The 12932-nt window shown below is 35.6% G+C and overlaps 1 protein-coding gene across 4 annotated transcripts; it reads left to right on the top strand.

Moving 5' to 3' along the window:
* The first annotated feature begins 3014 nt into the window (after positions 1–3014).
* LOC115976566 (golgin candidate 6) lies at positions 3015–12932 on the top strand. Of its 4 annotated transcripts, none has more exons than XM_031097911.1 (20): positions 3015–3179; positions 3400–3452; positions 3859–3911; positions 4487–4614; positions 4700–4752; positions 5516–5662; positions 6055–6128; positions 6222–6291; positions 6651–6704; positions 6807–6902; positions 7756–7806; positions 7882–7968; positions 8078–8191; positions 8284–8355; positions 8666–8851; positions 9006–9109; positions 9260–9308; positions 9451–9516; positions 10931–11698; positions 12179–12932. In XM_031097911.1, exons 2-20 carry the CDS (start codon positions 3429–3431, stop codon positions 12728–12730), a joined length of 2748 nt encoding a protein of 915 aa, XP_030953771.1. In that variant the 5' UTR covers positions 3015–3179; positions 3400–3428; the 3' UTR covers positions 12731–12932. The 4 variants fall into 4 exon arrangements, with proteins under 4 accessions (XP_030953771.1, XP_030953773.1, XP_030953772.1 ...); XM_031097913.1 differs by having other exon boundaries at positions 3015–3192; positions 12179–12730; XM_031097912.1 differs by lacking the exon at positions 3015–3179 and adding an exon at positions 3180–3270 and having other exon boundaries at positions 12179–12730.

Raw genomic sequence — 12932 nt, 5'->3', positions numbered from 1 at the left:
TTGATTTGTATTGCTTATAACTTTGTCTATAATAATCCCCTGCTCTATTTCAATATTCGAAGTGCCTGAAAGAGATTAAGACTCACTTAAGTTCTTTAAATCTGCTCCTTTATTTTAACCCAGCCACCATAGATAGCTAAATACGAAAAAATTAACACAAATAACTAAACTAAAATCACTTTTACTCAAATACCTTAATCAAAACCAAATATAACCTAAAGACCTAAACTGAAACCAATCCAAGCAAATATCAAAAAACTTGATCAAATTTAATGCACAAACTAAAAAGCTAAGATAAAAACATAACTTAAAGACCTAAATCAAAACTACCCAAACAAATATCAAATTCTGATCTTATTTAATGGTCAAACTTAAAAGCGAAGAGAAAAAATTACTGGTGTTGGTTCTGGCATAACAGTGGCAAGAGGCTCGACGTTAGTGTGAAGACAGCCAAATACTAACTCTACTCTCTATTTATTTGTTCAATAATCAGGCAGTACAAATGAAATAGAAATTCATTTAAAAATAAATGCAACATAAGATAAATGAAGCAATTCTAACCTTTCAAATTAATTCAATAACTCATGTTGAAGTATAATAAATGGTCTATTCAGTGAGAGAGCCCTTTGTAGCATAAAATAGTTGGGAATGAGTAGTTAAAGACATTACATAACTGAAAAAAGACTATGTAATTTGTTTCTTCAATAGCAAACTACTAAGTGCTTTTTTATATGCATATAATTTAGTAATTTGTAATGGTACTATAACATTTTAGTAAAGTTGATGCTCTTCTTCTTCATATAAATATTCATAACAGAAATAACCATGACAGGGCATGAAATTTTATTTTTTTAAAAGCCCTATAAAAAAAATTTTCTTCTCTAACTGAATCACATTAAAAGTTTTTTTTTTACGATCTTTCATCAATATCTATTAATGATTTTTTTTCACTTTTCATTACTAAATTTTGAATCAAATTGTAAAGTAATAGCATATTCTACTGCAATAATGTTATTATATGATTTTCTTCTGCAATTGATTATTAAACATATAAATATGTGAAGGCATTTATCAGAAACCATTCAAGTAAATAATATTATAACCACTTAATTTATTTCACCTAGATTAACTACTATTTACTAAAGCCTAATGAGATATACAATTCTCTCCTAAAAGCTATAATCCTAATCAGCAATAAAAATTTAACCTGAAGCCAGAAATTTGGTAAGTCTTAAGAATGGCAGCAACAATATGCACAAGGTTGCATTTGGATTGGGATGAAAACTTCTGCGTCTTTTTTTTTTTTTTTTTTTTTTTTTTTTTTTTTTTCACGCGTTTTTGGGCGTTTTGAGTGTTGCGGGCTGCACTGTTCAATGAACAGTAGCCGCAAACTTTGACTTTTCAAATTTTTTTGGACCAATCACAGCACATCGTGTACTGTTCACGGACCCACAAATTTCACTTTTCAGTAACTTTTTTATTAAAAATGGGTCCCACGATACTATTCACACATTTAAAAATTATTTCGCTACAGTGTTTTTCAGTTTTCGGTTTCAGTTTTCAGTTTTCAGCTGTATCCAAACGGACCCTATCCAAGCAAGTTTGACTTCAGCCAAAGAGAGTTGAATGTCATCTGCACTGAATTGGAGGGTCCACCTTCCTATACAAAGCAAATTACATGTAATTTCAAATTATTGCAGAAAGGAAGAGAAATTAAATTACTTCACCAAATCCAAACCCAAATTTCACAAAAATCAAAACTGAAAATTAAATAAATAACCTAAATGTTAAGTATCCAAATCCAAACCCAAAATTTCACAATAATCAAAACAAAAAATCAAATAAATAACTTACCAAGCAAAATTGGAATGGGTATGGGTATGGGTATGGTGAGGAAAAATGAATGGGTATGGGGGTGGTAATGAGAGAGAGGGAGAAAAGGAGAAAGGATCTTCTAGTGAGGGAGAGAGAGATCGAGGAGGAGAGGAGTCGATGGCTGGGCTCAGCATCGTTGGCGTCGTCGTTGGGCTGGGTTGGGCTCTGCTCGTCGACGCCGGCGGGGTTGTGTGTGTGTGTGCGCGTGTGTGAATGTGAGAGGCCGTGTGAGAGATAGAGAGAAAATGAGAGAGTTTTGTGAGTAAAAACTTTGTGTGAGAAATGAAACTTTTGTGTACTAAATGAAAATGTAAGTGGGAAAATGTAGGTGAGGCTGAGAGAGTGAGAGTGCACTGGTTTGTGTGAGAGTGAGAGGGTGTGAATGTGAGTGAGAGTGAGATAATAGAGACGGAGACCTTTAAATTTTGAAAAAGCCCTATTGGAAACCGAGTCTCTAAGACTCGATTTCCAGGGGCTTCCACGTGGATCATCCACGTTGGCACACACGTGGAAATCGAGTCTTAGAGACTCGATTTCCATATGAATGCCAAGTGGCAAATAAGCCACATCAGAGCTGATCCAAACATACAAACCGAGCCTCAAAGACTCGATTTATAGTCCCAAAATCGAGTCTTTAAGACTCGAGATGCTAGTAAGTTATAATGTTTGTAAATTGAGCCTACTAACTATATATATACTTATGATTTTATGGCCATTTGGCCATTTTGGCCAAATAAATGTTTCATATATATGTTTTAAAAGCAATACCAAAAACGTAATGGCAAAGATATAATGGTCACACTCATAAGACCAATAGAGGAATTAGATCTAGAATAGATCCTATTTCTAAAAAACTTCAACAACAAAAAGACTTAAAAAGTATAATACCATTGCAAATTATATATAGTTTTTGAAGTTTTAATATATTAAAAAGGTTCTAAAAAAATCCAAAAGACAAGACATGTTTTCTCTTCCAAAACCACAAAGCCCAATATCCAACACAAACGACTCCAACCCTACCAAATCGCTCATTCACATAAAATCAATTGGGCTCGGAGGCCCAATATATCTCCGTTACCGGTGACTCACTGCCACACTGTACGTTAATTTTTGCGACCTATCATATTCATAGTCCAACACAACAACAACCTGAAAACAAAAAAACAAAACAAAAACAAAAACTACTGTGGGCTTTCGTGTGATCGTATAGAAACCACGTGAAAGCGAAAAAGCTCAGATCAACTACTCCACCGTCACACTGAGATCGCTACGCTCGTTTTCACAATCCTCAAAAATAAGCAAAAGTACAATCTTCGCGTACTAATTAATTTCCATATAACCCATTTCTTTCCCTTCTCTCTAGGTTTTCTTTTTCGTCAATTCCTTTCTGTTACTGTAAGCCTCTTCTTGTGTTTGTGTTTGTGTTTGTGTTTGTTCTTCAAAAGTCAAACCAGCTCCAATAATACCTTGATTCTTTTGGGTTTATTTTATTTTATTTTATTTTTATTGTTGTTGTTGTTTCAGGATTTCTTGCAATTTGGTGACCCAACAACATGGATTTGGTATCTGGCTACAAGGTCACTTCTATCTCTCTCTCTCTCTAATGCATGTTCTAATAGTTGTAAATTTTTATCATTTGGGACTAATTGATTATAATCGTTTTAATGTTTTAGGCTTTTAATTTTATAGTTAGGCCTTAATAACCCTTTTTATATGGTCATCTATAGCATATATTAAAGTTGCAAACTCTAAAATTTCGGTATATGGGTTTATAATGAATGGTCGGCACAACGGTTTTTTTTTTTTTCTAGACCAATGGTATGATTTGATTATGTACAAGTCATGGGCAGAATGAGTTTTTTTTTTTTTTGGTTAGTGAGGGTTGTTGCCATTTGATTTTGAGCCAATTTATGATTGAATGGATTTTGTGGTTGTGCCTTTTATATTATGTTTGGATGTTATTGAGTTGAAATTATTGTGCAGGGGGTTGTCGGGCTCGTTTTTGGCAATGAGAATTCTGGTTCAAATGAAGATAGGTAAAGTTCTCTTTTATGTTCATGATATTTGTGAATTTGAAGAAATTGAAAATGACCCGGATACGGCTTGACTCTTTATCTGTTGAAACTAATCTAGAAGAACTTGTTTTAGAGAAATAAGGGTTTATGGCTTATGAATCAGACGCACTTTGCATTCTTGTATTATACGTTTCTGATAAAATTGTTAACCGGTGTTGTTGTCAGTCCTTCATTGGAGTTAGGAGAGATTTCATTACTGTAATGTGTCTGAACTCTGAAGGAGTTAGGCATTTGAAAGTAATGTATCATCTCATTGGAATAGGTGGTTAATGTAAAACTACATCGGTTCTGTTAGGAATTGTTGAGGCATATGCATTTTGTGGGTTTATGCAGCTGGTAGCCTGTTTTTTTACTGCATTGTTCTCTCAAAGCAATTTAGTTGCCACCTTTTGCCTCTCTTGCAACTACATTTCTTATGTCCTGAATATTCTAAAGCGTTCTTTGCTTCCTTTCTTATTGCCTTGTATCACTGTTGTATTTGTCTGGAGAAGTTTTTGCTTTATGTAATCAATCTTCTATGTGTTTTGTATTGATAGCTATGTTGAGCGCTTGCTAGACCGTATAAGCAATGGTAAACTGGCTGAAGACCGGAGGAGTGCCATGATTGAGCTTCAGGCTATTGTGGCAGAAAGTCGTGGTGCCCAGCTAGCATTTGGGGCAATGGGTGAATGCTTCTCTCTTGTATGATATAGTGGGTTAGTTTTTGTGCTATGATTGCGTTTTATAATATTTTTCATTTACTTTTGCAGGCTTCCCTGTAATGTTGGCAGTCTTAAAGGAAGAACGTGATGACGTTGAAATGGTGGAAAATCTTTCTTCCCTACACACCTTTATTCCATGTTTTTCCTTTAATTTCAATTCCATCACTCAAAAAAGTACATATTAAGAGGAAAAAAATTGAGAACTGAACTGTGGCTTTTAATTATCCACATTTTTCTGATATATCTTTCCCCTTAGGTAGCTTAAAAACAATTCCAACATGTTCTTCAGTATTAGCTGTCTTATATCCTAAAATATTTTATGGTTTAACGGTTAAATTCAACAGTTTGGTAAAATCCATTGTTTGATCCATATTTAATTTTTGGAGATTCTTCTGCCTGTATTTAGGTTAAACCATTACCAACAAGTTGAATGTTCAGGTTCTGGCATGCTATATTTTATTGAAATAATGCTTATGACCAAGATGGACCAATCACACTGATTTGGTTTTGACCTTGGACAGAGGATCTGTAGAAATTATTCTTGACTGTTATCTCAGAAATTTATATTTTACTCAGAAAAAAAAAAAAAAATGGACTCCACAATCAACTTACCAAAAGAAAGATTCTCTATTGAAGATCTTTTTTGGCCATTGGCGGAAACTAACTAAGTGGGACATGAGCCTTTTTTGGTCATGGCTGACAAATATGACCCATTTTTACTGCAGAATTTACATTCTTATCCTGCAAGATTGATTTTTATTTGTATGCCTTTTCCCATTATTTCATTCAATATGAAATAAACTTCAGTTTTATTATGTCCAAGAACCGAGTAAGACAATGAGTTCATTCATTCCAGTTGTGCAGGTTCGGGGTGCTTTAGAAACTCTTGTAGGTGCTCTGACTCCTATTGAGCATGCAAAAGGGCCAAAGAATGAGGTTCAACCAGCTTTAATGAACACTGATTTGCTTTCCAGAGAAGCAGACAGCATTTCTCTTCTTCTAAGTTTGTTGGTGAGAGCTCTTCACTTAAATTTTGATCACCATGGATATGTTATTGGGCGCGTTTGGTATTGCTGTAGGAAGTAGAGTTCTAACTGTAGAGCATTTGAGATAAAAAATTTTTTAACTCAATAATGCTTAGTGCTATAAAGCTGTTAAAACTGTTTGGTTACCAATTTCTAAGGAGCTTTCATTTGTTCAAATTTCATCTTTAACCTTAAAGTTGTTAAAAACTCTTCATTTCTGCTATAAAGAGCTCTATGAGCCTTACAAAAGTTTTCACCTCTCTTACATTAATACTAGACACACACATTAATTGCATTTGCTTGGTTTACTATATTTGCTTGGTTTATGCATAGCATCATGGCCTTTTTCATTGTTATTTTTGTTGGATGCTTTGGCAGTCAGAGGAGGATTTCTATGTACGATATTATACCCTTCAACTTTTGACAGCACTCCTCACAAATTCTCCAAATAGGTATTTGTTTCTCAACTACTATCTTGCTTTTGTGCAAATTTGTGGATTCTTTTAAGTTTTAGCAGGAAGAATTTTTGCTGAGTTCGTCTTCAGATTACAGGAAGCCATTCTTACCATTCCTCGTGGTATAACTCGGCTGATGGATATGCTAATGGATCGTGAGGTACAAAATGTGTTCATGAAATCTTGCTTCTGCTACTTTTTCTCAATGCTATAATTTATCTTTATCATAGGCATATTTCTCCAAAATATAAGCTTTTAGCAGTGATCTTGTTTGGTAGGAAGATTCAACATTTTTTATTATCTCCCAGAGTTTTTCTGCTTACAATTCCTCCTGTCTGTTAGTTGAAATTTTGGCTCTTGTAATACTTTATGAGAAGGAGAACAACTTTAATTGTTTGTTTTAAAATAATGGTTAGATTAAAGTCACCATTTCCTAAAAGCTTAAGCTTCTCGGGACTTGGTAATTTATCAGTTTGGTTTTCTTCTTGTACTCGTATTAAAAACAATTGCGGTTCTTAGGTTATTCGAAACGAGGCCTTACTGTTGCTTACTTATTTGACCCGTGAAGCTGAGGTAAGATCTTCCTGCCACTTTGTCATCTAATGGTTCTGCTAAACCTGTGCTTGAAAATGTGTTTGATTTCCCTACTAATTAATACAGTTTTGTGAATTTTAGGAGATTCAAAAAATTGTGGTCTTTGAAGGTGCATTTGAGAAGATTTTCAGCATCATTAAAGAGGAAGGAGGTTCAGAAGGTGGTGTTGTTGTGCAGGTGATTTACTGTTACTCAATTTATCATGGTAGTTTAATCAACTTTTCTAGCTTGTTTACTGATAAATTACTTGTCTTGCAAATGGCTTCTTATTGTTTGGGTGTCTACAATTTAAAACTTGTTTCCTTTATGGTCTTTTGAATGTGACACTTTCTCAATTATATCAATCAATCGAGTAGTTTGTCATGGATTACTAAGACAGCTTCAACAATGAAGTTATGATAGTGTTTAAGTGACTCTATTGCATATCACTAATTCGCTAGCTAAATGAGCTGTTTATATGCTATAATTACATTGAGATTCAGCACCATTTGTGGGTTTTGGTCTGAATGTTCTATTTTGTCATTGTTTATTTACGGTTATGATTCTACTTGTAGCCTAAATTAAGGACTCTTGTAGTTTTGACCATTTTTTTGAGTTTGAAACCCACATGCTTTATATTATCCTTTGGCTGTCCTCTCCTGTATGGGTTATGTTGCTCATTTGACACATTCTAGTTGAACATTTTAGGTGACAAGAAAGCATGTACAAAGGCTTTGTTGATCCATCATTATGATTTTCTCTTTATGGTTCTACTTGCCCAGACAAACACCTAACATAGAAGAGAGAGAGAGAGAAGGGGGGGGGGATATTCTTTGTAGAAAATTTGTTACAATAAACAGAGGTGTGTGCATTGGCCTTGATTCTGAGTCCCATTTTCAAAACTTTTTGTTTTTCTCAGAATCACAGAACAACTTATGGTCGTTGACTGTTTAGCTATTCCTCAATTTATTCATTTCTATTTTTCTTTACAAGCATTTGAGAATTCTGCGAATATCTTGGTTATAAAACTATTATGCATGTAATGGTGCAGGACTGTCTTCAATTGTTGAACAACCTTCTCCGAACTAATGCATCTAATCAGGTCTACAGCCTCTGTTGTGTTATATTTTATGCTTGAGATTTTCTCATGCTCCTAATGCTTCCAAGTGTGGTTCAGATACTACTGAGAGAGACTATGGGATTTGACCCCGTAATATCAATTCTGAAGCTACGGGGAAGTACTTACAGTTTCACCCAACAAAAGGTTAGATACTCAAATGTATATAAGATTTTACCATAGATCTTTGAATTTTCTGTCACAGAGGCCTTACTGGTATTTCTTCTTTTCCTTGAAACAAACGCCATGCCAGTAGACAATTAATCTACTCAGTGCATTAGAAACCATTAATTTGTTAATGATGGGAGGTACAGAGGCTGATCCTGGGAAAGATGCAAATAAGCTAACAAATAAAGCAACACTGGTTCAGGTTTCTTACTAACTTCATATCTGCTATAATTATTTCCTTTAGAATCATTAACTTGGTGGTATCTTATCCTGTAATGTGTATATTGGTTGCAGAAAAAGGTATTGGATCATCTTCTTTTGTTGGGTGTCGAAAGCCAGTGGGCACCAGTAGCTGTCCGTTGCACGGTAAGATGACTTTTCTGAACATTATTCACTGTCTTTTTGCCTCTCTGTCTCTCTCTCTCTCACACACACACTTTTTGTGCACATAATTTGCACAGAGAGAGAGAGAGAGAGAGAGTTAAAAGTTTAGATATTACACAAATAAGCATTTAGGAATTCTATTTCAAATTTCTGGTACTATGTATACACCACCATGTTTCAGAAAAAATTTTCTCCTGCCTTTTAAATGCAGTAACTTTCATTTGTTATTGGTAGATTAAGAGGGTGTTTGTGGTATATTTGTTTTACATTTCTTGCCTATTCACTTTGTCAGGCATTACAATGCATCGGTGATCTGATTGCTGGACAACCCAAGAATCTTGATATCCTTGCAACCAAAGTTCTTGGAGAGGAGCCACAAACAGAACCTGCTTTGAACTCTATTCTTCGAATCCTTTTGCGGACATCTAGTATGCAAGAGTTTATTGCAGCTGATTACGTTTTTAAGAGCTTCTGTGAGGTTGATAACATGTATCTGCTCTATTTTGTCATTTTCTTTGGTTCCTAAGCATGTTCAATGCATAGTTAATAATCTAAATCTTTTGCTCGTATACATCATTGCTTCTTGACCTTTTTTTTTTGCTTGTTTTTGTTTGCTCTACCCCTTGTACCAGAAAAATTCTGATGGTCAAACAATGTTAGCATCTACATTAATTCCTCAACCGCATTTAATGACTCATGCTCCCCTTGAGGAGGATGTGAACATGTCGTTTGGAAGGTTTGTCTATTCTCTGTGCATTTTACTGATTAATCTGTTTTGAGCTGGGTCCATATATTAAATTATGTTACATGAATTAAAAATAAAAGGCATCACATTCTTTTCTTCTTCTAAAAGCTTCTTCTGATGAATAACCTTTTTCTCCTGCAGCATGCTATTGCATGGTCTTACCTTGAGTGAAAATGATGGTGATCTTGAGGTAATGTGGTTCTTTGGTAATTTAAGTTCTAAAGACAACAGTAGTACCAGCTGAATTTGTTGGATTGTATCACCTTTACATACATAGATCACAACCTCTGTGTGTGTGCCAATGGATTTTTTTTTTTTTTTTTGAAACACAGACTTGTTGCAGAGCTGCTAGTGTTCTTTCTCATGTACTAAAGGATAATGTCCAGTGCAAAGAAAGGGTAAGCAACTGCATTTCCTTCTCATTGTTGTCTTCCCATGCTTTTAGTACTAGTTTGATCAACTGATGTATCATTTGTATACCTATCATATGCATGGCTAGCATAACTACATATGCTTTTTCAGTGCTTCTTTTACCTAACAAAAGAAAAAATGATTATCATTGTCAAATTAAAAGTTATCTGTAGAATGATTGCATTTGTGTGGGAGGTCAATTCCTTAACAGTGGGCAATGTTTTACATAGCCTGGTCTAATACATATTTCCCTATTCTTATCTTAACGTTGCTTATTTCTTAAAAGTTTAATAGAGTCTATTTTTTCCTTCTTTGGACTAAACAAGCATGATAATTGATAAGGAACATTCATCAGAATTTATCATGGTTTTAAAAACCAGACCGGACGTTTCAACTGGGAACCAGACCTATTTTCGGTTCTTTGACCATTTAAAACCATGGAATTTATACTTAATTGCTGTGAAATTACTTTTCTCATATTGTTGTTTGCCCTTTTAATTGCATTATAAATGGTTCTAGAACCAAGGCAACTGCCTCAGTGGTTGCAATGCGTGAAAAAAATTGTTGGAGTTGGGGACTTCAGGTTCGATTCCTTTCGACAACATTTTCAAAACTTCTTTTTCAATATAGGACACTACATTGAATTGGACAGCACTTAAAGAGAATGTTAATGTGGATAAGTGAAAATAAATGGAATGATAGGATCTGAAATGAGGAAATCCACTTAAAGATAGGGGCAGCACCTGTTGATGAAAAGATGAGAAAGAGTTTCTTGAGATGGTTTGGTCATGTTCAAAGGAGAGCGATTGATGCACCGGTAATAGCGAGTTGATCCAATTTGAGGGAATTAAAAAAGGTAGAGGAAGACCCAAATTAACATTAGTGGAACTTATAAAAAAGGACTTGGCAATTAAATAAGTAACAGAGAATATGAATTTAGATAGGAATATAATGGAGGAAAATAATACACGTGGTTGACCCTGAAATTTTTTTGGGATTAAGGCTTCTTGTTTTTGTTGTATGAATTCTTATAGTTGGGGTTATCCATCCTCTATATGTTATATGATGCTGAGAACTTGGTGAAAATAAATACATAAATTTATTCTTTGTGATGGTGTGCACCTTAGGCTTAATGTTGAACCTTATTTTATCTCACACCATTGGCCACTTTGATGGCCACCTTATAAAGCTTGAGTGTTTTCAAAGAAATGTTTCTACATGATGGATGTATAGTTTTGAGGTAGGTAACTAAGTGCCTCAAGATGGAAAGAAACTCAAAAGATGACTCACTGTAATTAAGCTATTGAAAAAGAGAAGCCTCGAAAAAAAAAAAAAAAAAAGGAAAAAGTGAAAACAATGACTGTTGCATATATCAATCTGATTTTGTTAGAGTATGTGCAGGTTATTCGAATTGAACTTGAGCCACCCATGCCATCATTAGGAGCTAGTGAGCCACTAATGCACCGAATGGTAAAATACATGGCTCTTGCCTCTTCCATGAAAAATAAAGATGGAAAATCAAGCACATCAGGAAATCTGTATGTTCAACCAATTATCTTGAAATTGCTGGTCACATGGCTAGCTGATTGCCCTAATGCAGTGCATTGCTTCCTAGATTCCCGTCCCCACCTTACATATCTGCTTGAGTTGGTGTCAAATTCCTCTGCAACAGTGTGCACAAGGGGTTTGGCAGCAGTTCTCTTGGGAGAATGTGTAATTTACAACAAATCCAATGATAATGGAAAGGATGCTTTTACAGTGGTTGATACCATAAGCCAGAAACTCGGGCTTACATCATACTTCTTGAAGTTTGATGAGATGCAGAAAAGCTTCCTTTTTACCTCTGTAAAGTCAGCCCAGCCTCATAAAGCATTGACGAGATCTACTGCTGCTAGCATGGCAGATATTGAAGATGTTGATGAGAATGATTCGTCTGATCAGAAAGCTGAGGATCATCCGATTCTCTCGGCAATCTTTGATGTTCAATTTGTGAACCTTGTCAAGAAATTGGAGGGAGATATCAGAGAAAGCATTGTTGAGGTCTACAGCCACCCAAAGAGCAAGGTGTTGGTGGTGCCAGCAGAATTGGAACAGAGAAGTGGGGAAAGTGATGGGGAGTATATGAAGCGGTTGAAAACATTTGTGGAGAAGCAATGCTCTGAGATACAGGTATTGTTCTTTTTACAATTCATGCTTTTCTAATCATTCTTCCGAAAAGTGTAGCATAATGAATGGGAGGGTACCATTAGGATAGTAATATGGATTGGCTGTAGGTAACCCTCTCTGTTTGTCAGATGGCTGGCTGTCTGGTTACAAATGGTGTTACAGTTGTCAAATCTTTCTTATGCTGTACTAGTGTCAACATTTCCAACGTCCTTATATGTCATTCTATAATGATTCCAACATTATATGTCATTCTGAGGCATGTCCTTACTCCTTGGAGAATTTTCTATAACGATAATGTTATAGCACTGATCATATTAAAACTTGTGGTCAGAAGTGTTGCCCATTAACTCATTGTTGATGAGCATAAGCATTGGCAATTAACAGGCCATCTTGTTGGAAGATTTCCGTAGAACTGCACTTCAGTGAAGACTAAATTTGACTTGCTTTTTTTTTTCCCACTGCCCTTTCCTCCTCGTCTTTTAGGACCTTCTTAGCCGAAATTCACTTTTGGCTGAGGACCTCGCAAAAACTGGTGGAGGCAGTAATTCCCAGCCTGAGCAGAGAGTGAGTGGGGGCCTGGATAGAGTCCAGGTAGAGAAACTCCGAAGAGATCTTCAAGAAGCATCTCAACAGTTGGAGATGCTCAAGACAGATAAGGCCAAGATCGAGTCTGAGGCATCCATGTACAGAAATTTAGCTGGGAAGATGGAATCTGATCTGAAGGGCCTGTCTGATGCTTACAACAGTCTTGAACAGGCCAACTTATATCTAGAAAAGGAGGTGAGGGCTTTGAAGAGTGGAGGGCCCTCAACAATTCCAGATGTTGAGGCAATAAAGGCCGCAGCAAGGGAAGAAGCCCAGAAGGACAGTGAGGCAGAACTGAATGATTTGCTTGTGTGCCTTGGCCAAGAACAGAGCAGGGTGGAAAAATTAAGCGCAAGGTTGCTTGAGTTAGGGGAGGACGTTGACACACTGCTTGAAGGTATTGGAGATGACGTTGGGCTGCCTGAAGAAGGTGAAGAGGAGGAAGACTGAATATATGGGACCTTCTTGTCTTCTGCACTTAGGTTTGCTTTGTTTTACCTTCTGTTTAATTGTAATTCCTCCTTGTGCCAAAGGCAAATCTTAAATTACACACTAAAACCAGTATCTTTAAGTGTAAATTAACATAGACTAATGTTAATTATGTGATCTTTGTGCCAAGTTTGGTTTTAAAGTATCAGCCAATTATTATTCA

The sequence above is a fragment of the Quercus lobata genome, chromosome 2, assembly GCF_001633185.2.
Source record: "Quercus lobata isolate SW786 chromosome 2, ValleyOak3.0 Primary Assembly, whole genome shotgun sequence".
NCBI lineage: Eukaryota > Viridiplantae > Streptophyta > Magnoliopsida > Fagales > Fagaceae > Quercus > Quercus lobata.
The sequence above is the reverse complement of the archived record's forward strand: the minus strand, read 5'-3'. Positions and strand labels throughout refer to the sequence as shown.